Source organism: Toxotes jaculatrix, chromosome 3 (genome assembly GCF_017976425.1).
Source record: "Toxotes jaculatrix isolate fToxJac2 chromosome 3, fToxJac2.pri, whole genome shotgun sequence".
Lineage (NCBI taxonomy): Eukaryota > Metazoa > Chordata > Actinopteri > Toxotidae > Toxotes > Toxotes jaculatrix.
The window spans coordinates 17,961,460-17,985,846 of NC_054396.1; the positions used below are offsets into that span (position 1 = coordinate 17,961,460).

Sequence of the window (24,387 nt, forward strand, 5' to 3'; positions counted from 1 at the left end):
GAGAAGATAACAGCACTCCAGCTGACTGAAAATGACCCGGGGCAGAAGGTCTGAGTCAATAAAACGCTCCTCTTACAAATGGGCCACTGGCACGTTGGAGCCTGCAGAGACACTCACACAGCATGTCTGATAGATGCTGCAGTTATAAAGCCATGAATAATCATCCAATTGCTTCCAAGTGATGCATCTGACAGTCCAAATACAAGGGCCTGAAATGTGGGTGAAAATGCTTACTCACAGTTTCTAAGAAATTCAAGTTTCTTATTTCATCTTTTTCCACATTTTTACGTAAGATGATTAGGTTTATATTAAGATGGAATGATGCACTGATAAAACAGAGGTCTGTTGAATTCTCGTTTAAGTGACTATATTGGATGACTTCCTGTAGAAAATGGTAACAAGCATTTTTTCTTGATTTCTACCTTTATACTACGCTTCCTATGACTTCTTCAGCACATAGCGGTATGTAGAGGTGGAATTGGGACACAGCTATTAGATCTGCAAAGGCATCATTGACAGGTATCAATTCAACATCAGCGCTCGGAATGTAAACTGTGATCAGTGTGCCCTATGCTGCTACATCCCAATTTGTAGCATTGATCAGCATCAAAGGTCACACACTATGGTGTAATGTAGTATGGAATCATGTAACTCTTCCATGTATTGCTGCTCACTGGACCAAGTTATTGATATCTGTAGGTCAATATGTTGTCCAGTGTTTGTCAGCAGTTGATGACCTGTTACTTTATCTGATGATGGACACAAACACGCAAGACTGAGTAACATGAGACTTCCATGTAGCTCACAAGATGTTGAACACTTAATGGGATAATTTAAAGCTGCATCTACTCAGATACAGCAGAAGAAATATTCCATTATCACAGGTTTACTACAATCTTAAACATGTTTTAGCACACTTGAAAAAAAAAGTGTATTATTACCACGATTACTTGATTAAATGAAAAATGATATTAAGGGTAATAATGCCTACAAGTCATTTTGTTTTTCTGAACAAATTGTCTCAACAACTAATGAATTTTTCACATTCACATTCCTCTAGGATGATCTCTCTACTGACTGGAGACCTGTACACTTTGCAGTTGTGGATGCCCAGTGCATCATTTCTTATGATATGATATATAATATTGCCACTGTCCAAAGATGAGCCACTTAGACTGTTGCCAATTGGTGAAAAGTCCTGCCTTGTTCATTATAGGGGAAAATTCATTACATTTGGTAGTAAAGCATAAAATTAGCAACATATTCATGACAAATACTAAATGGGGGCTATTAATGACCCCTTAGCCACAGTCTGTGGATGTACAATAGCTGTTCCAATTCCTTTATGAGCACATTCATGTGGTTTTTAAGGCTAGTAAAACGTTATTTTATTTCTATTTCCATTACGGAACATGGACATGTGTATATAGTTAGTTAAGACCTCATACACATAAGGCAGAACAACATATAGTCTGCACACAGACAGCTGGAAGACAGTGCCTCACAGAGCAAGGGACACAGTCTATAAGCGTTATGCACCGCCTGTGACGCACAGCGACCCAAGCTGGGAGGTTTTGTGTGTATGAGGTTAAAAAAAGAGGAAGTAAGGTATAACAGAATGCCTTTAGAATTCAGAGTTAATGGGGAAATTTGTAAACTCATGACATCAGCAGCAGCCTAGAAATTTTATGTCACTAATGAGGAACCTGCAGCCTGTCTCCTGCCACCATTACTGGTTTAATGAGAGAATAATGACTCTGGGGGACAGAGACCTCTAATAACTTCCACATGGTGCTTCCACTGAGTTCAACACCCCTGAAGAAAAGAAGTGTTGAGAAACATGGCAAATAGTGAGATTGTGAGACACAATGGATGAGAGAAAGAGATAACGGGACAGAGGGAAACCTCATACTGACCCTTTAAGTCTTTGCTGTTTCAGGTTGGTCCCTTGTCAAATTTTTGATGGAGAAAACGTTTTGCTGATAAGAACTGGATCCTCCATTATTTAAAATGGAAAGTAAATAGATCAAATCAGCTCTGCCTAGCTATATTTAAGAATCTGTGTCAAAAGATGGACTTGGTGTATGCGTGCTGTGTTTATGCACCGCACCACAGATGCTACTAAATAAAAGATCTGTGATGTTTATGTCTGATTTTACATAAATAAACAACCAGTGTACAGACATAATATTCTTGTTGAGGACAAGAAACAGAAAGCTAATGAATAATGGGGAACTAAAGAACAGCAGTAACGGGACAATGCAATGTAAAACAACAGATGACTTAACAACATAAGGCCAAACACTCAATACTGCCAATACAGAGGGCACAAGGCACTATGTTGATCACCGATTACTCATTATCCCGTGAGCACTATTCATGTCTGGGGTCTTGAGTTACAAACTGCACAATGCTGCTCCATGCCAGAGCTCCTGGAGGACTATTGATGGCCTTGGATCATGTTCACCCTTTTTCTTTACAGGCACAGTCCAAAAAAAAAAAAAACCAACACAGATTTAACCACATGTGAGGTAAATCTCCCCCTTTGTTGTTCTCCTTCCCTCTCTTAGCCAGTCCCTGTTATTTGTGTGACAGATGTGTGACCCTCAATTATTTAAGTGCTCAAATCACAAATCCAGAAGCTGCAGGTTTTGCTGTCTACATGTAAACGAAAATATAACCACCATTTATTGAATGACTACTCTGCAGAAGTGCCAGCATTGTTGCTTATTCCTAATTCATGAATGTATATGAAAGAAGCAACATATTAAGTAGACGTTTTTCCTGTGCAAGTTGTCAATGAAAAGTTATTAGAAACAGAGTGTAGAGCAGATGAACACAAAATTCCAGCCTCCTCCTGGTGCTCTACAGACCATACAGCAAGATCACGTAGTGCTCTCTGGGAAATCTGGTTTCAATACATTGCTTCCTGTGAAGGCAGGAAATATCATTCATTTCTGCAGGCAATTAACAAAGAACCAGTGTGAGCATTGACCTTGGAGTGGCTTTCTTGAGATCAAGAGTCTTGCCTCCAATGCTGCTAATTCAATTAGAGCCTGAAAGGGCAAGTTGGGGAAGAGGGGCACCAAGGGAGCGTGAAAGGGCACGAAATTAAGACCAGGGTGTGGAGGTTGTGTGCACAGACGTGGAAGAGGGAGTATTTCCACGGCACACAACAAACAAGCGGCCTGGCAGACAAGCAAAGACAGCTTACACTGGTACAGAGTATTGGGCAAGCTGCTGGAGGGGCTGAGCTATTTAATACCTAGCTGAAACATGTCCTCCTCTGTCCTGGCCTCGGGTGATGTTTGTCTGAGTTCTACTGAGGCTGCAGCTCAGTTACAGGAGCAGGAGCACAACACTCATTAATCTTTGCTGCTCTTGAAATATCCTTTAATGCCTTGTGAGGTCTTGTTTTCAACAATAGCATGGCTGTCTGCACTGTCTATGTTCTGAGGTAAACCTAGACCTAATGCACAGCTTCTTCTAACTTCTTACTCTACAAGTAACAGCAAAGATCTAAAAGTATCTAAAAGTTAAAATTCAAAGATGATCACATAATCTCATACATCAAACAGGCATGGAGCAACAGTATCATTCATTTTGAATTATTCACTCTGCTTTTGTCATGTCAAGCCCTTGATTCAAGTTATGTCTTTTTGTTGTGTTCCTGTTTTATTTTGTAGCTCTAACCCTCTGTCTCTTTTCAGATTTACTTCCTGCCCTCCTGTGTTTCCCGCCTGTTTGATTACCTGGCTCCACCCTAATGTGTTGCACCTGTTTCCTATTGTTTCTCCACCCCCTCATGTATTTAAGTTGTGTCTTCCCCTTTGTTCTCTGCCAGTTCGTCTTCATCCTTTGAGTCAAGCGTTCCAGCAGTTTAGTGTGTTTTTCCTGTGATTATTGACCTAACTTTTCCCTTGTGTTTTCTCGAGTTTGCCTTTTTGGATACCTTTGCCTGATTCTATTGACTACTGTGTACCGACCCTTGCCTGTTAATAAACCTGCCTTTACTCATCTGCATTGCATTTGAGTCCCTGGTCTGAGCCAGGCCTGATAGCTTTTAGCTCTTTTCTGTTCTGCCTCCTATTTGGTGCTGGACAGATGCTGGAAACAAGGCTAATGAGAATGGTGAGCGTGAATCAAAACAAGTAGTTGTAAAATTGTAAAACCGAAACAGTGAGCTGAAAGATGCTAAAATGGCTCACAGAGAGGGGGTGTTGCAGCAGTGGCTGATAATCTGTTATCAGATTTAATTAACTGGAAAATTAGACTATGTCATTGTCTAATTTCAGTGAGAAATAGTCATTCATTAGTATATAATATTTTGCCATTATTCTATATGAGGTAGAAAGTTTAATCAGTTAAAACATAAATGTTCCTATCTGCTGAGTATATGACAGTGTCAGGTGAGGTAGCAACAGTAGAGTAGAATATTCTAGCTTAAACATTCCAGCTACAACACCTGAACAAAGTAAACAATGTTTTCATGGATATGTAGTGATGTCTATCCAGATTTTGAGTATTTATAGCCATTATTAGAGATTTCCATCTCTGGGACCCTGCCAAACTTGTTCCTCTTTAAATGGCCTGTGCCATGGCCCCGCAGCTGAAAAACATAAACAAAAGGAGGAAAATGATACTAAAGAGTTGCCTTGTTGAGCAGACAAGGGCAACCTCCCTTTTGTTTACATATTTCTGCCTCCATATGGAGGATAGTAGCAGCAGGGGGAAAGCAGAGGAACTTCCTATTTTGGGAAACAGCTGCTGTTAAGCAACGATTTCTGGAAAAGGTTTGGTAAGGTGGGAGAGTGAGTAGTCATTTATTTTAGTTGTGGAGTGTGAATAAAAGAGACATGCATGGAAAGAGTGGTACGTAGCCACATCTGAAACATCTTTCCCAAAAGGCTTCAATCATCTCACTAACATTTTTTTCTTCTTCTTCTTCAGAGTTGACACAGGGCAGGTTACATTACGACGACTGCCTAACATCTGGTAACGCACTGATGTGGTACACTTTGGACTAACACTGGGTGGGCCACCAGTGCTACTAGTGAGATGTGAGTGTTGTTACTTGATATTAATGAACTGAGACTGATCTCATGAGGGGAGAGGTCTAAGTCATTGCAAAAGTAAGCTGAGCTCTTGATACTGCATGTCTGATCAGTGATATTTAACAGCTGCACGTCTGCAGTCTTCAAAAGCCATCTAATAAAACCTCTAATCTCAGAGAGATTATAGAGATAATGATATTATTAGGTGTGTCCCTTTTCTGTTTTTATTGCCGTGGGTTAATTTCTGTTATTTCAAATAATTTATATTTGCAGCCTTATTTTTTTAATATGCACATTTCAGTAGAGGAATTTACAGGAGTCCTAGCTTGCAGGGTTCAAAAATGTATGAAGGGATACCCTATTTTTCAACACTGTGTTATCCCTTTCTTTGGTGAGATAATGTCTAGACAACAAGTCAGACAAGACAGGCATATAGGCTTTAAAACATCAATATACATCATTCAGGGAGCTGCAGAGAACCTGGGTCCTTGGCTCTCGGCTGGAATATGGCTATATACGGCATGTCACAGAAAAACGGTTGACTGGAGCTGGATTTCTGAGAGAGATACTGTTATTAATATTTATCCTAAAAATCTGATTATGGTGGCCAATGTTTTTTTTAACTTTAGGGAATAACATAAGCCGACAATTTTTGACAAGGATCCCATAAATCTGGTCTGTGTCAATGTCTGTGGTACTTTTTACTTACCAGTCAACATAGATGTTCAATCACTGAGCTGAGGTGATTTTTCTCCAAGGTATCAGAATCTAATTTAAACTAATGATGAAAACTAAAGCCTGAAATATTTTCTTTGGCAGACATTAGAGGATCTCCCACTCAAATAGTTGAAGGTTTCAAGGTCTGGCAGCCAACCACATCTCGCTCGCTCTCTGTGAGTAAGTGTACATGGACATGTGTGTTCCTCATTTACTAGAGCCTTCCTATATCTAAGATTTGCCTTTAACTGTCAAAAACACTGCCCTAGAGCCTCAGCCAATCCTTTTTACCCTGGTGATGTCCTGTCTCTGCTCTGTCTCCTCTGTTGAATAGCACAAAGCTTAAAAGTTGATGCTGCAACATTATAAGGCTCACTGAAAAAGCCCGGGTCTGGAAAATCTAATGTTTGCACATCCCTCTGACTAAATGATTCAACACTCGAATACATAAACCCTCTGGCTGGGATGATGTCAGGTACTCTGTCTGTGTGACTGCAATCATTCACTGAGTGTATCCAATGTTCCATGCTGCTTGGGCAATGTTGTGTTTGGGCCAGCAAATTTTAGAAGATAGGAAAAAAACGATACAAGTATGTGCAAACGCTCTGACCAAGTTCACACACAACAACTGTGAGAACACCAGGGTCTTTGTAAATGAGTAAGAGGGCATGTCTGGAACTTCAGAACTGCACAGAAAGTCACAGCTGCCTCTGTCATCACAGCAGCCTTTAATGCAGCTGTAGCATTTTTTTTTTGTAACCAAAGCTGAAACCAGACCTACACTGTCTCAACAGACCCCTGTCACTGCACCCTCACGTCCCCCGGGACAGAGTTACCCCACTCGCTAACCCCCAATGACCTCTGTCTGTCAGAGGTTCAATGCCCTGAGTGAGAAAGCTGGGGAGGTCAGCTCCAGTGTCTGATTCCCTTCAGAGGTGAAATATCAGGCATGTAAGAGGGCAGCAAAATTATTTGACTGGATATCCTCTCAGACTTTGCCTAAAATGTGACCCCAGGGGTTGCATGTTTGGTAGCCATTTTGTGTTTGTGTTTTAAAGCCATACAGCAAAATGAACCTTGTATGACCTCATAAAACCTGGCATAACTTCAAACATCAGGGTCGATCCGGTTCTAAAAGGACTCTGTCTTAAGAGAATAAGGTCCTTTCTTTTTGAATTACAGTTGTCTTGGCTTCACTTAATTTGTGCAAACACAGAAGCGGACACGGATTTGTCTGTGCCTTACCTGCACTGAAACACCCTAGGGATTATACTGGGCTAACTAAAGACTTGGCTTATATGCAAGAGTACTGACAGTTAGCAGTGGTCTCTTACTCTGAGAGCGCTGATTCATGACTTAATGCACTCCAGCGAGAGAGGAAAGACGTAAATCTACAAAGGACAGAACAGATTTATCCACAAAGTAGACGGGTTTAAATTATAAACGCATATACAGTAAGAGTCTGTCCTGTAGGTGACTGACTGCTTCATAGACTAACCCCCCCCACCCAACAATCTGTAAGCATGGCTAAAAATGGCTGTGGGCGTGCAGAGCTGTTACTCACTTGGAATTTCGGGGGCCGGCTTGGCTGGGACAGAACGAAGTACTGGACAGCCAGGTTGATGTAAGCTGTACGGTAAAAGCTGATATTCTGGTGACCTAGCACCAGTTTATACAACTCCAGGCACATCAGACCCGCCACTGCGGCTGTTGTGGTAGCAATTGCAGGGATGATCCTTCCAGCGATGCGCTTACTCTGTGAAGGAGACAAAGAGAGGTTCACTTTGAAAATGTACTGTAGGTGATGTAAAGCTGGACAATTCAATATTATCATTTACTGATTTTACTCACCCTAATTGTGAGTAAGGGTGAAATTATTCCCAAAGAAGATGCAACATGTGGTCACTGTATGATTACACATGGGTAACCTCTTTTGTCTCCCCTCTCTTAGAAGTACCCATCCCCCCACCTTCCATCTTTCTTGGCTGTGTGTGTCTGCAGCAGCGGCTGGTACAAGGCCTGGCTCAGGTGTCACCTCCCAGGCGACAGGTAAAGTGCTGTGATTAGTTCTGCTCCCAGAACAATAGGTGAGCAGGCTGTTTCTGTGGCTTTAGGGCAGGTGTGTGCAGCACCAACTAAAAACATGACCCAGAGGGAGGGGGAGCGGTCTGCGGTATTTTTTCTAATCTATACCGCCACTCACCTCAGCTTCATCTCTCTGATTTCCCTGTATACTTTTTACCCTTCAAAGAGATTGTATTAGATGACGCATATAGTGAAAATGGTTACCTGGAGACGATCAGCTGCAGGGATGTCGTAGTTCTCTGCTCTCAGGTTAGAGGCAGCAACAATGTAGTCCATGTGGAAGTTAGTATCATCATCCTGCACCAGGTGAGATGTTAAACATGCATCAGTCATTCACATAAAACACTCCCAGGCTTGATCCACAAGAACAAAACATATCCACAATTTAGTGTAAAATTTAAGGCAAATACAGCTAATTACGAATGAAAAACTAAGAATGTTAGTTTCATAAGAAGTTTGAAACTCTATATTCACAATTAACTACATTGCTGAACAAACTGCTAGGAGGCCTGATAACATTCATTTCCATGCCAAGTGCCATTCCCAGTGATGTGGTTCTGAGTTTGCCCGCTTTGAGCTTTGATGGCTTTGTTGTTGTGTCCCCTTAAATCACCGTAATACATGACTTGGTCACCCCATCAGAATGCAGTGGAAGTCAGATTTCTGTTGTGATGGACGTGGCCAGTGAGGTCATGCCTCTGCTACTGCCGCTCTACAAAGGCAAGGAAGGCGGCTGTCACTCAGGGATGGCTTTAGGGACTGTGAGGAAGCTCCAAGCTGGCAACCTGATGCCTCTGAAACCCTCCTACACACATTCCATCTATCCACAGCATGACCTGGGCACGTTGGGATAAAAATGAAGAGGAGGGGGAGTGCAGTAGTATGGGGATCTCATTCTTACTCAAGATGACATTTGATATGTACCTGACTTACCTCATACACCTTCATTACTGCTTCTCCTGAGTCACTGAATGCTTTACCTGAACCTTATTCAGGCTGCCTGAAAAGTCACTTTCCATAGTCTCTCAGAGTCAAAATATTCGCTTCTGTAGCTACAGCAACTACATCCTTTCTGGGCTGCTTATATCTCTTTGTTGAACCCAGAGGACGGAGGATGCCATGGCCTGAGGGTTTTCTTCTGTCAACTAGTGGTCGCCATGATACGATCAGTTGCTTTAGACACTAGACGCTGCCTCTTGTAACTACCTCCATATTAGAGGTCTCATTGCTCCCCATACTCTTTGTAGAAAAAGAAAAAGCTTGTTAAGAGGCGAGAGATTTAATTATTCCCTCCAGTTCAGGGTTTCCCAGGAAACCTAGGAACTCAACGGAGGGTCAACAGGTCAGCAGGTAAACAGAATAGGTCAGATGGAGATGACTAATGTCCCCACAGGGAGTGATTAAGTCTAACATATTTGAGGAGAGGCAACCACAGTTACATCAGAAATTATTAGAAACCAGTTTGAAATGAGGATTGTCCAGGATTATCTGACTGACTCATCAATCTTGTTTTCAAAAAAGTGGACAATACCAGTCCCAAAACAATCTTGAATTTGAACATAATTAGGTACTATATGGGGCTCCTCTTAGCACAACACATACTCCTTGTTCAGAAGGAATCATTGTGCTGAACCTAGCTGATTTGGCATTTGCCAAGGAATTGCAAAAGAACTCTATTCAGCTTCTAAATTTCATATTCACAGGGAAATATTGGGGACACTATACGTAGGAGATTATTTTCCAACCAATAAATCAGTCTTGGTCAAAGTATGACTAACTGTGCCGAAACAACTGGTTAGGAGATATCTTTGGAAACTGGTTGAAGAAATATGTCTAGTCTGCAGCTGCTGATACCTTCTTACGAAAAAATTGACCTTTTCTCCATGTACCCAGCCACAGGCGCTTCAATGACCAACCAAGCGCTAAACCTGATTTAAAGTCTAGACAGAGTGATGAGTTGTTGAGAGGTGGTGTGAAAGAGTGTGAGGAGAGACTGTGATGGTGACTAAATGCACAATGGACGTGTTACAGAGGGAAATCTGCCTTCAGGGTTCAGAGTGTGACACTTCAAAGACGTAGTTTGTCACAACTGAGGGGAGTATGTCTCTGTCCGACGTTCTTGAGTGCACTGCTTTTCACCTAAAGTGTTCTAAAGCAGCTCTAATATAGGCTCATATTGAAATAAATCCGTTCCATGTGAGTTGGCTGACTGGACTGTTCTTATTACTATTTTTGCAAACAGGATGTACGGTTCTAAAATACACATCTTAGCTCCAAGGTGTTATAACAGTGAACACAAGATACAAGCAAGCTCTGTTTCACGGGTGTGTTGGAAAGCAGTTCAGATTTGGGTCACTGAGGACCCAAAGATTGGGGAAAAAAAGACATACTCTGAAAGCGCCCATAGATTTGAGTGTAGCTCCCTGCTAGGGCTAAGCCGCCACTCTGTCTGTGGTTTCTGCACTGCACGCAGCAGAGGTGTCACTGCACTCCTGCCCTACCTTCTCAAAGTCGATGGGGTACATCTGCATGGCTGAGCTTTTCAGAACTGGTGAGGCCAACTTTCCTTTCAGCTCCTCAAGTCGAGCTTTTTCTGGTGCCAAAAACACAGAGATAATAAATAACAGATAGCCTGGAAGTAAGTGAGGTAATAACAGAAATTAAAAGTTAGTTTAAATAACTCACCTGCGTCATCACTTCCCTTTTCTTTGTCCTCCTGCATCTCCTTGTCAGTAACATGAATCTTCACAGACGAGTTGGGGGTGAAAGATGGTACGTGGACCTCTTGTAAAATTTGTCTGGTCGAAGCAACATCTCTTGTCCCTTTGATCCCATAGATTTGCCCATACAGATTAGCTGCTGCCACCACATACTCCATATGGGTAGTCTACAACACAGCATCCAAACAGAAACTGTTAACAGTAATAATCAACACTTATCATTATGGTTTAACAGAGAATGTGCTTTCCACAATAAAACAATTCTGACAATACAAAACAGAAAGCGCTGAGTCTTTATAGCAGACCTGCCTGCAGGGTGAAACTGTAGAAGGGAAATTATAAAAAGAGTAAAGATATTGGTAATATAGGTAATGCATTAAGGCTAAATTACTTCCCTGCCACAAAAGGTAGCTGTAACAAAAGCACTCTGAATCATTTTCTCTCTCCCTCTTAACACACACACAGGCACACACACACCTACACACACACTTACTGTGTCTTGTGGCAGTCACCACTACTTACCGTAGGGCAACAATCCACATTTTACAATTATTTTACTTCTCTACAACAGAGTAAAACTGTGTATTCAATTGACTGATTAGTGGAATAGCAGGTATTAATTAGTGAGACTTACTGAGACCCACAGTGCATGAATAGAACCATCTAAGAATAGATGAGTCTGTAATATCTAATAAAATATGTACTACCGGAATAGCTTTTGTTCAAAAGAGGTACAGATAATATGATAATATGATAATAAAATATGGGACTGTCTTTGAATTCTATTACTTCAAAATCTTTGAGAGACAATCCAACATTGCTGTCAGTGCTCCGCTACAAACGTTTTGAGTTATAGCACCGTCAGTTTAATATCAGCCTATTACCTCTTTTGTTAATTAGTTTGAAAGCATTGTTGGTGAGATTATTATCTGCCTTTCATTGTCCATATGGAGGTTAAGTGGCCTTCAAGGTTCAGATAAGAACTAGAATTAGAATTTTAATTTTTTAAATTTGTCATCACATTAAATATGACAAATTTTAATTTAAAGAAGGAGAGCCACTATCAAAACAGATAAACAAGGAATGTGAGTGATCATCGCCAAATACTGTGGTATTTTTCAGTCACTCTTGTCTACTGTTTTAGGGTGAGGAATTGGAACAGACACTACTCACATTGTTGGGGTCAAAGGTCAGTGGGTGAGGGCATCTCTTCGATCCAGACCAAAAGGGTAGCCCGTTAGAGGTCACCTACAGAGAAGCAGTAGAAAATCCCTTTATCACAATGATCAACAGATGTAAAAATCAGAGGAGCTGAGGAACACACAGATCCTTAGCGTCACCTCTACTTATATTCTTCTATAAAATGATGTAGCTCAGCATAGTTCAGCAAAACACACCAATGACAGCAACAATGTGATCTTTGTCTGCTCGTAGAAAAGCTGCTCGCAATCATCTTACATCATATTCAATGCATGGTTAGCACAGTATGTCAGTAAATTACCTGATAAAACATCAACAACAGTTTTCTGGCACAGCAGGAGGTCTGCAACTCTTCCCATAGCACAGTCAGACTAATATTGTTATCAGTCGTGTGTTAACTACACAATTTGTATGTCAGATAAAGGAACAAAGGGTCTGAGAGCTTTGATGTTGCCAGATGGTCCATATGCTGGGAAAGAGAGAGTCTCCTACTGGTGGTGCCAGTTTTCACTGTAGGGTTGCTTTCTATTGCGGCCAAAAGGCACCAATAACATTCTCCTTTTCACAGTCAGGCTTTAGACGCCCTGCGGGCAAAACAGGGCAACTAACATGTTTTGTCCTTAAAAAGGCAGTCAGCCATCCCTGATGTAAATTAGATGTCTACAGACAGAGGGTATCTTATACTGTACAGGCTACGAAGCCCTTTGAGGCAATTTTGTGTTATAAGAGTTAATTGATTTGATTTCTGTCACCTATTTTTTATAATCAATTAACCATTTAGTCTATAAAATGGTTAATGGTTAAAATGGTTATAAATAATGAAAGAATATAATCACAAGTCATGATAGCCAGAATATTGTCTTGAAATGTCTTATTTTGTCTGATCATTATATAAAAACAGCTGGTATTCATTTTGTAAAATATGGGACATCAAATCACCACAAACTTGAATGATTAATCGATGATAAAACATTGCCTTCAATTCACTGATTTACTCGTTGTGGTCCAATTTCTAGTTTCTGCCAGTCTTCTATGGCTTTATATACGCTGGAATTTCATTAGCAGGCAATGAGCCACTCAGTGCAGTGAATGGGTTAGAAGATAAACACAGCAGATACACTGTATGCACAAAGATTATTTGTCTGAATTAACAACATGAGGCCTTTAATCTCCGATGTTATTTTAGCTACATGCATATTATATTCTGGCCAGTCTCTTGTTCTGTTTTCTTTCTTGTACACAGACTTGAGTGGACATTCTGATCAGTGTAGCATAAAGATGTCCCCATGAAGTCTTGTTTCAAACCCAGCCATTGTTCTATGTGTCAGAGTTAAAAACACACATGCACAGCCACTCTCGCTTCTGTGTGGAGGCTCATGCAAACCAAAGTGGCTGTTATGTTAAATGTACGTTCATCTGTCATGCTTGTGTACCAGTAATTGTCAGGTTGGTTTCTGTTAACTGACATCAGCTGCCTTATCATAGTTCCTCAGAAAGTCTGTGGTCAGAAGTGACTTTCAATGAGCACAATGAAACCACAATTTTTCTGATAGGTTAACTAGGACAAAGAGAACTATGGTAGAAAAAAAAGAGAAACAGTTACAACCATAACTGTTTTAGAGTTTTTTCTGTGGTGTGCTGTGGTGATAAAAAAATGTTATCACATTTTTTGATTGTTTTAAATGCTAATTGTAAGACAAACATTTTATCATCATCATAATAATACCAAATGTTGTGTTTTTCTTAATAGTCATTCAGGGAATTTTGTTCCATGTTATAAATATTTATACATCCAGGGCTGGAGGAAAATCCTCTTTAGTCAGAGGAATTTCTACAGCCCTGCAGGGACATATGTTGAGGGTAGAAACAGCCACTTTCTGAAGGGGGTCTGTGGGGGTTAGTGAGGGTCTGTTTGGGTTGATACTGAGCCGTGCACCCCCCAGATGTGACAGAAACATGTGACATCACTCTGTCTGCATGCTTCACCAGATTACATACCCTCCGAGCTGCTCAAAGATATTTATCAGCAATGGCTTTCAGTGGTTCAGATTTCAAGCAAGGCTAATAGTGGTCTCTGAGTCCAGGGAGAAGTGAAATGAGGAAAATGAAACAATGAGTGACATTCCTTTTGTGCTAATGCCACATAGCAGTTCAAGTAATTTGAACACAAAGACCTTATACACACACAACAGTGCCCCTATGTGTCCATGAACATTAATGACAGCTTTACAATATTTGACCTTAGGGAGAGTTGTTATTGTTTTTCCAGTCTAATTTTACCTCATTGGGAGGAAAACAGTGCAGAAGCTGGCGGATTTCGTTGTTATAGAGAGTCTCCCATTTGCAACGTGCCCAGCTCACACAGTCTTTCCAGTTTATTGGACGTTGTCCTCCAGTTTTCATGTCGACCAGGCTGTCCCACACTCCCCCAAGGGCTTCCAGGGCCTCAGCGTCTCCATGGCCAAGAGTCTGCTCTACAAACCCTGCATCCCTGCAGGAAACAGTGCAGCAATCCTTTTTGATTTGATAACAGACATGACAGTATACAGAAAGTAATAATCACTAGCTGTGAAAAAAGACAAGACAGGACAAGTATCATCTACATGTCTCACAGTAACGTACATTCTTGAGGTCTTATTTCCAGAATAAAGGGTTTGGCTTGTTATTTTCAGCAGTATCTGGCCTATAGTTGAACTTGGGGAAAACTATTTGACCTGGAAAGTAAAAATTGGGAAAGTCCTTCTGGAAAGATATTTGGTTCTATCTAGCACGGAAAAGAATGACTAAAAAGGTTTTTGTAAACAGGGTGTAGTCCTGTTAGTGACTCAGATGGACTTCCTTTGATGCTTGGCTGTGGACTCATAGGAGGGGAGATGAAGTGTTTTGTAACTCTGTAGTGTACTGGTCAGTGCAACTGTATACCCACATGCCTGGACATTTCTTGCACCACAGTCATGTGCCAGCTCACCAATCTCTGCAATGCACTGAAAAAACAGGATCTGCCTCCTCTGCATGAAGTCACACCTAAACATGTCTAAACAGGAACATTTCAATTCACACTTTTGCATAGAGCTGTACAGGTGGAAGAAATACACAACAAAATATGACTGCTCCTTTCCACAACCTCATTAACTTTGACTTCAAATGTACTGGACTGTGATATGTAGCTGACCTGCCTCATGAAAATGTCCAGAAAGTTTTCCCATGACTGTGTAACAGTCCGGCAACAAAACACTAAAGTAAGACCTTATTTCTAAACACTAGTATATTGTGAGAAACTTCTATGGCTATATGAAGTGGCAAGCACCATTTCTGCTCCCTTTTTTGCTTCTTCTATAAAGACACAAGAAAGTGTAAGTACTTTACAATAAGGGGAGATTATATCAGATCTACCCAAAACAAACAGAGAGACATCTCAAAACATGCCTGGATTAGGAAGGCTCCGAGGCTCAAAGCTCACAGACACAGTTTGGGACTGGAAGCTGCTTTGCTGTTACATTATAATTAGGTCAATGCTCAGTGTTTTTCAGTTTTTCATAAAATAACAAACTCAGAGATTTACAAATCATTCAGATCTTTCATCTCAAATAAATATAAATATTACCACTACAGTCACGGACAAAGCCATTTGACGTGATGTAGTACTTTTACAGCATTAGTCTAATTTCTTTTTCCATTCAGTAAACGTTTGTAAACCAGACAGCCTTCTAATTAGCTGAGAGACTTAATCCATTATTTGAACAAAATGGCGTTAGAGCTGCCGTGAAAGATACATTACAGACTACAGCCTTGGCAAGACAGACTATTTATGTAATTTTTACTAGAGGTTTACTGCTAAAAGCCAACCACATGTTTTCCTGTTTATAAAACAAAATAATGAGCTTGAACCACTTCATTAGCTTTGTAGGTTTGTTGGAATGCTTTGTAAGAGAACGGAAAAGTGCTGTAAAATGAGCAACTAGTAGCCATTATGTGACAGCAGATTGGCAGCAGATTGGTGTATGTAGTTTCTCACATTTGTTGGAGGCAACATTTGCTGTGGAAAGAGATCAGTTACATGACGATGGCATCATATCTTACCCCAGAAAGCGATTCACATTTTCAGGTGTTTGTTTAAATAGTCCTTCAAACTGGTCTCTGGCCCACTAAAGAAATATAATGAGAAAATTGGAATAAAGAAATTGAAATGTGTGTTCCTGTTGATAATACAATTAGTAAAATGGCAACTTTTCATGCTAAATAAAAATATACTGAGTGAACATAAAAACAGAAAACCCTGTATGCGGTAATAAAATCCAAACTAGCAGTATAATTATATATTTATATTTTTAAATTGTTGTAGACAGTGTCAGAGGTGTGGAATATAATCTGATCTTCAGTTGGTCCACCACTTTGGTTCAGACTAAAATATCTCCACAACAATCAGATGGATTGCCTTGATATTTTGAACCTAAAGCTTAAACAAACTTAGGTCTAAGTCTATCCAACCTGCAGAGTGTGCTCGATGCGGTGAGGGAAGTTCTTGAGTGTGCAGAGAGGGATGGCATTACTGGAACTTGATTTGGCAGGTCCATAAGACTCTGTCAGGTGAGGCACCACCACCAGAGTATGACCTTTGCTTCCTAGAGTTCCCCCCTCCAGCATCGGCTTCTTGTTTTGAACACAGCGTCCATCAAGATAGACTCCTGGAAAGCAAAAAGAAGGGTTAAGTTCTTAAAATTAAATTTTACAAGCATTTGTAGTCAATTTAGCACTGTAAACGTACAGTCACCATTGTAATAAGAACTTAATATAATAGTGGTAATAAAGAAAGAGAAAGTGTGCTCACTGGCTTCCACATTATCAAGGGCTGCAGCCACTCCATCGAGCCCCGTGAAGAAGTCACACCCATACACCCCTTCACTGTCAGGGTCCAGACGATTCTGGTGAGCAATGATTTTCATCTGTGGGTTCATCTCTCGCACTGCCTTGGCTGCAACTTCAGATTTTGGTTTCTGTTAATGGACAAATGAGGAAAGTGAGGCAATGTGCCTGGGAGATAATATACTGTATTTGAGCAATGTAGGTAAGATAAGACACAAATAGTGGCGGAAACTGCAGGTGGATGGAGAATTGATTTATTATTTTTTTAATCGATATCCAGATTAGATATTAGAACTTTTTATGAAACTATTCCAGGAAAATCTATTGTCTAATAAAAACATCCTTGGTTGTTAAATATTCATACCATATATTTCCTGTACTGTCAAGACACTATAGTCTCACTGCTCGTCTATTATATTGTAGAAAAACCAACACATCTCTCTTCCTATTTCCTATTTTTGTTAACATACCCACTGACTGTACTAAACTGTGTTACATAACTTGTTTAGACATTGGTACATATGAGAGATCCACTGCCTGATATACTCCTAAAATAAACAACTACAAAACAGCCAAAAATGATGGCTTGTGCCAGTAGTAAAGCCCCCTGACCCTTCCACTTAACCAGGTCAAACAAGAACCAGTGAGCTATGAGGGCAGGTAAAATTCTTCAGTACAGGGAGGAGATTGCGATACGCTGTAATGTGTGTTTTCTCACCCCAATATCCTGAGATCTGAACAGGAACTGACGGTTCAAGTTGGATCTTTCTATGAAGTCCATGTCAGTTACGGTGATTTGCCCTTCTTCTCCTGCACCAAGCCCAATGAGGGCAAAGTTTTTAAGGAGCTCACAGCCAATAGCTCCAGCTCCAACCTTGAAATAAGACAAGATAGAGGGAGAATCAGAATAAAAGTAAATATAAAAATAGTTCAGATAGTGCAAGTGAACGTCACTAATTGTCACCCTTTGTCAAAATAACGAAAATATATAGTGGTGAAACTGCAAATTTCTCTTATACACTGTGACAACTAGAAATTCATCTAGTCTTGCACATTATTTGCTTCACTGCCTGATGCTTTGTGCGGAGTTTATACAGTGGTAAAATAAACAAATGCATGTGCTCTGTCTCTCAAATACACACGCACAGACAGGAAACAACAGTAAAAATAACACTGTTAAAGGAAACAGAGAAAGGGCTTGGCACTGTTGAACGGCCCCTGCACACCAAGAGGTCAGCGTTGGCAGGAAATGCCACCTGAATCACAGCCGTTTCCTGCATGGGCCGTCATTAACACCAGACAAGATCAAAGGAAAACACAGATGGAGCTCCTGCTTTACAGTGCAGAGTGTGTCCCCTGCTGGACAGATATTAAACCTGTCCTCACCAGGAAATACTTCTGCTTCTCAAGCTTCTCCTGGAACGCTGACCCAAACACAGCAATCTGTCCATCGTATCTTGTGCCTTTCTGTCAGAGGAGAAAACAAAAAGAGTTCAGTTAGACCTGGATCTGGTTCATATCAGTCTGATGTACTGCTCTTGTTTGATGCATGTGAGATGTTTAAATTGAGGAATCTCTTAACATACTGGTAAAAAGGAGCTCTCTGCCGGTTTAATCTCCTCTTGAGCGAGACACTCCAGTGCGTCAAAATATAGCCACTGCTGAAGAGGTGTAAATTTCCCACTGCATGCCTGCAGGAACATCATAGAGTGCAAAGAGCAAAGTACGATCAGCTATATGCTCCAACCGCCAAGGCAGCAAGTGCTTAGTTATCTATTTCTAATATATGCGGTGTTATAAAAGTAGGAAGAACATGGTTCACCAGAGAGCAAAGGATGAGCTTAATCTTACAGGCATTGACCTTTGAGCTCACCTTAATGACTTCCTGGGCAGCAAGGCCTCCAATGAAAGCATTCATAGGAGCCAAGTCACCCTGGGCTGTGTAGGACAGGTTTTTCACAGCAACTTCATCCAGCTGTTCCAGCTGTGTGACTGTATTCAGCTCTCTCACTATGGCAAGCAGGGCATCTGCATCTGACTATATGGGAGTAGTGAGTGAGAGATACAAGTGAGTGGAAACAATCCTGTAAACAACCCTTGAATTATCACACTACAGCATCACAGCCTGATTTACTTGTTTAACTTATTTTATAACTTATCATACAACTTGTGTAAAATCGATTGAATATTGGTTGTTATATCCTGTAACCTTCACTGACCTGAGACCGAATATGGGGGAGCCGTTGTGCTTTCTTCACAAAGGTATGGAGAGCTTGGAAAGCCAAGTGCAGGGTCTTATGCCGCACTATTTTTCCAAAGTCATTCATTTTCAGGAGTTCAAGATCCAACAGAGCCTTACTCAGTGGTTTCTGCAATTTATGTTGTAGTTATTTTATGAACTGTGGGTACACGCAAAAATGAAAGTTCAAATGAAACACTGAGACTTACAAAATTCAGCATGCGGGGCTGTTTAACCTCAGTCACTATTCCACCCCGTTCATACTCAGAAAAGGCTGAAGTGTCACCAATGCTGAAGGAGTAAGGGCCTGTAGATAGAGCCAACAAACAGACAGTGAGATCGTAACAACTATTAAATTCTACTGGTATGGTCCTAGGAAAGGTTGAAAATGTTGAGTGCCATGTGGGGGGCTGGAGTGTGGATCGTGACGACACTGTGTGCTGCAGAGAAAAGAAATTGTAAATGAAACAAGTAATCATAGTAACAGTAACACTAACTGCGGACTGTGATCTCCACAGGGCCCATGCTGTTGAGCTCCGTCATGCCGCGGACTTCAGAGAAAGTCACTTTAGTGCCATCAGAAAATCCATGCTTCTGGTCATCTGTGCAGACCACCACTCCAGGATTATCCTAAAATAAAGAACAATGTTGATGAGGTTAAATTTGAAGGAAATGTTTTAGTAATTATGTTCAATTAAGCTCATCACCCACACCTTTAAATTGGGAATCATTTAAATTTTGATCAGACGGGTCAGAGAAGCCCTCTGTGTAGGGTTTTTATGTACTTTATGTGCAAAATATTGTCAACTTCGTTAAAATACACCTAAATTGCCCATATGTGTGAATATTAGACGGATGGATGAGCTAGAAAGGATCTTAATAGGCCACTCACATAAATCTAATGGAAGGCATTACCTTAGAGATACTTTGTATCATGGCAGATGCAGGCATCTCTCCATTGTGGTCCAAGACCTTAAACTCGTCCCCAAAGTCACAGAACAACTGACTGCAAATGAAGCACACGGTTTTCACTTCTTACTTCCCTGCATTATGAAATACATTTCATCGATTTCTGACAGTTTGTCTTGGCCACTTACCCACAGAGGCCCCTAGTGTCTGCCACAATGAACTTTATTCCATGCGAATGGCAGAGGTCACCAAAGCGCTTCTGATCATCCAGTGAGGAGTCAGTGAGGACCACCACCTGAAAAATGACAGACCCCCTCCACTCAGACAAGTGTCCTGCTTGTCATTATATTACTTGAATGTTTCTTCACTGTGCAGAATGATACACATGCAGAGTTTGGCACCAGAAGGCTAGTTTCAAATTCATTTACTGAAGGGGAATATTTCTCTGACTACACCCTACACTGGAGTTTTGAAGCTGAAGTAGAGGTCATTTTAAGAATTTTAAACTAGTTAACTTTTTGCTCTAATGAAGTACCTGAAATTGCAGAAGCAGGTCCTCATCCAGGGGTCCGGTGTGGGCTGATACATGCACATGTGGGTTTAAGGCTGACAGCTGCTGTAGGGAACACGTTGCTCGGTTCTGACCAAGATGGGACTCCTTCAGGAAAAACTGGTGGGAAAATGAAATCACTGGTTGATAAAACAATCTCAGCTCAAGGTCCATGTACTCACTTGTTCAGGTGCCTTTGACTGTATCACACCGTCTTCACCTGCAAACTGAGTGTGCTTAGTTGTTATGAAATGGTAGAAAGTTTCTTACTTCTTAAATCTTTTGAAAATGCTTGTTTTCAAGGCCAAGAATGAACCATCAAAGTCAAACAATCACACTAAAAGTTTTTTGTTGCAATCTTTCCATGAGTTTCTCCTTATCAGTTCAGTGTACTCCATGCATACACATCTGCTTTTGTCACATTTAAAACTAAAGTTATAAACTTTTATGATGAGGAATATGTTCAATTTAGATAAAAATTGTATCACTTATAATTACTGAAAACTTTAATTGGGTGACTATGCTTGCTAGATTTGGCGGTTTGTTTCTCTAACAGGAAGCTGTTTACTCAAAACACAGTCTGTGAGTTATCTCACGCATATAGCTCCTAAAATATTTCATTACTGATTTATTCATGGAAACAGATCGACACCCCAGAGTTAGTACCTGGGAGGACAGGTCGATCCACGCTGTACAACCTTCGTCCTGGACAGTGACAGACTTGACTCCGGAGAGGATCACATTCTTGGCTATTTCTACTCCAAGGCCACGCATACCTGCTATGAGGACGTTGGCTGTGCCCATCAGCTGCATCGCGTCACGACCCAGAACATAACTGTGCAAGTGAAACAAAAAGTGAATCTCTGGTCCAGCAGTTTATACAGTTAAACTGATCCCTCATATTTATGCGCAGGTAGTACTTACAGCTGTCTGGAGTAGAATCCTTCATCGATTTGTGACATGATGCACTTTCAGTGATATGATCTGGCCGGCTTGAAGTGAGAGACTTGCTGGACTAACGCCTTACGACAGCAACCGAAGAGGACAACCCAGGAACAGAAAGTGAACTGGGAGTCACAAACGACTGAACGGTTTAAATAAAGGCATTTCACTTTCGTTTCTGATAACCCTTTACGCTGCTTGTTAGATATGTTTTTGGCCACTAGGGGGCGACTCCGGACTGTTTACCGAATTGTAACCACAGTTCCCAAGCTCTCCTCTGAAAATCTATGATATCACAGTTTAACATCCCTATTTTGAATGTAAAGTGGAAGGTATAAAATGGAAGATTTAAGAGTGAATCTTCACCTTTAATTAATTTATACGCTTACATCTGTAGGTTTAAATGGAACTGATTTTTTGTTGTTATTTTCAGGTAGCACATGAGGTGTTACATCCCAAACTTTGGAGACCAGTATTCAGATATTTATAAGAAATGGTCTTGTATAATAACTTAAACTCCTGCTCCACTCAGAAATGTATTCTGCTTCTTGTTATTTCAGTTGGACTTTTGACTAAACAGTGAAAAATTATGTGTGTAAGTGTTTGACACCATGTTTTCATATTCATCTGCTGATGAGGGAGAGTCTCTCTCTGTTCATCTCAAATCAGAATTTAAGACATTTGTATGTACGAACATTAACAACATCTGCATATTCATACATTATAGATTTTTCAGTGAGGCAGGAGTAGAAGATGTAACTTTGGAAATTTTTCAATTAGTTAACTTTTTGTGCAAAAACCATATCAGACAAATTATTACTCCAATCTGAGTAACATGTCAAGGGGGGAATCTTTAACATTTCCATGGTGACAATAACAAAGACACATTCGAGTGTTGCTTAATGTGTTTGTCATTAATTTTGAAAATCTCAGTCTAGTGAAGACTCGTAGAAAACCCCATTCAGAAGAAGGCACTGCGTGCTTAGTAGGGAACAAAAATGATTCATCATTACATATCACGTAAAGGCAATAAGAAGGCAAACCACAAAACTCAATGTGGTGAGTGAATGAGGAACAGACCAATTCAGAGGCTAAGAAAAGAGGCTAAATCAGTTTCAGGCTCCATAATGGTTGAAATTACTGCAACACATCATAGAACATAGAACATTTTGTGTGGTGCTATTTGGTGCAAAATCTTACTGTTACTGTCAAGATTTTCTAGCAACTCCTTGTTTATCTTCTTCTTCCTGTCTTCTTTTTTCTTTGATTGATTCTGGTCAGCTATTTTGTAATGAAAGCTGTAAGTATGATAATTTGTTTAATACAAGTTATCATACTGTACTTTTTTTTAACAGAAAGTACAGTCTTACTGTACTTTCTGTTAAATGGGAAAGAATAAGATCCAAATGTTATTTGAAACAACAAAGCTGACTTGTTTTTGCACTCACAAACCTCTGGTTGGGAAAATATTTCAACTTTAATGCCTCCACTGGGAATTTGATCTCAGACATGAACAAATCTCTGGTGATTATCCTGCTTAATAATAACAACAACAACAACACAAAACATCCCCTGTATAGACCAAATCTAACTCCCAGTGTACTGCATGTACCCTTGTTTATTTGTTGTCTTTGCCAGTGAGTTACACTGGGACAGATAGACATTCGAGGACTGGATGTCATGTCCTTAACATGCAGTTTGTTTGTTTGGTCTTGCCATACCTACAGCCTCATTCAAATAAAACCGTTTCAAGCTCCAATTAAACCAGCTCTTTCAGCGCCATGCAACTTTGTGTTTCAATTTGCCTGTAGCACTTGTCAAACTTGTCAGTATAAGTGATACTGATCCCTTATGGGCTGAGGTTTGTAGTAATCAAAGTGCATAGCATGACACTTTAAAGTCCATTTTCCAGTGGTGGAATATTGTCACACAGATTTTTCAAACAGTAAGAGATTACTGAACTTTGGATTCAGAGGTAGATGTTTAACTTTTGGATCTATACAGCTTCATTTTGTCATTGATAACATTTCTATTTAGGCACTGTATGATGATAAATAACCTTATTTATAATAGCGTTCAATTGCCAGGATTCAGCAGGGTCAACTTATTGAAAATTTCCAGTATATCAGCAGTATTTTTATTTTTATTATCATTATGAATTTATTATTTTCAAGCTCGCATTGCTTACATTGCAACTCTAAAAGAGGTGGTCCCATTGGAGAGTACATACATTCCTCTCATAGCTTCCTGGATGGAGCTGCCTGAATTTGAAGAGTAACTTCATTCCTCATCTGAAAGCAATGCATTTTTGGCTAAAGTCCTACAGGCGTTGATATAGCAGAACCGTCTCTTTTCAAATGGTGAGAGTGGTTTTTTCCAACAAATTCTACACGGTGATGTCTGAGTGGGAAAAATTTGCAGTTTGTGATATGATATGGCTTTTGGGAAGGAAACGATGAGGATATTTTTGAGCTGGTCAGGTTGCGCAACAATTTCATACTTCCTTGTCGCGGGCGCGGCTTGACAGGACTGCACCCACTGGAGGAATATCAGAGTCAAGCAAGTCAGAATGACGACAGCATTTCTGGTCTTTAACTTTCAAAATGAATCTCTTAATCAAGAACGTGTTGCAACTTTTCCTGAGTGGATTTAATACAAGTCGGTGAAATCGTTGAAAATGAAGGAAGTGGTATTAGGATACAACGGATGTTGCAAACAGGATTTAAAAAAAAAATAAACAAAAAGAAAAGAATCCACATTTAAACACATGAGGTCATGCAGTCACAGATTATGGGGATTTTTTTTAATTAATCGGCTACTTATTTTAAAGAAATCACGCAGTACCATCAGAGAGGCATCTGATGGGTGATTCATTCTACAGCATGACAGCAACACCATCATCGAGACAATCTGGGATTAAATTAAGAGACAAAAGCAGCTTGTATTAAATTAAATTATAATACATTCTCTTTAATTTTAGTGGCTAAAACTTTTGCACAGCACTGTAAATACATGACATTTTGAATGCAGTTTCTATAATTTCTTATTTTGTTATGGGCAGATTCTTTTTCTCTGTTTCATCGCTTTTTAGACAGTTTCATGTTTGCT

General features: G+C 40.3%; 1 protein-coding gene across 1 annotated transcript in view; it reads right to left on the minus strand.

Annotated features, from left to right (window-relative positions):
• Positions 1-21,391, minus strand: part of uba7 (ubiquitin-like modifier activating enzyme 7) — a 31,356-nt gene extending 9,965 nt beyond the window's left edge. The window contains exons 1-21 of the mRNA XM_041035121.1: positions 21,262-21,391; positions 21,004-21,172; positions 20,323-20,457; positions 19,976-20,082; positions 19,794-19,884; positions 19,376-19,508; positions 19,088-19,185; positions 18,859-19,008; positions 18,513-18,677; positions 18,226-18,330; positions 18,026-18,106; positions 17,358-17,513; positions 16,605-16,770; positions 16,265-16,461; positions 15,857-15,921; positions 14,057-14,267; positions 11,750-11,824; positions 10,542-10,743; positions 10,358-10,449; positions 8,061-8,153; positions 7,336-7,527 (exon numbers count right to left, since the gene is read on the minus strand). Of these exons, the coding sequence (XP_040891055.1) occupies positions 7,336-7,527; positions 8,061-8,153; positions 10,358-10,449; positions 10,542-10,743; positions 11,750-11,824; positions 14,057-14,267; positions 15,857-15,921; positions 16,265-16,461; positions 16,605-16,770; positions 17,358-17,513; positions 18,026-18,106; positions 18,226-18,330; positions 18,513-18,677; positions 18,859-19,008; positions 19,088-19,185; positions 19,376-19,508; positions 19,794-19,884; positions 19,976-20,082; positions 20,323-20,457; positions 21,004-21,172; positions 21,262-21,299 (2,721 nt within the window). The 5' untranslated portion in view covers positions 21,300-21,391. The remainder of the gene's footprint in view (positions 1-7,335; positions 7,528-8,060; positions 8,154-10,357; positions 10,450-10,541; positions 10,744-11,749; positions 11,825-14,056; positions 14,268-15,856; positions 15,922-16,264; positions 16,462-16,604; positions 16,771-17,357; positions 17,514-18,025; positions 18,107-18,225; positions 18,331-18,512; positions 18,678-18,858; positions 19,009-19,087; positions 19,186-19,375; positions 19,509-19,793; positions 19,885-19,975; positions 20,083-20,322; positions 20,458-21,003; positions 21,173-21,261) is intronic.
• Positions 21,392-24,387: the final 2,996 nt, after the last annotated feature.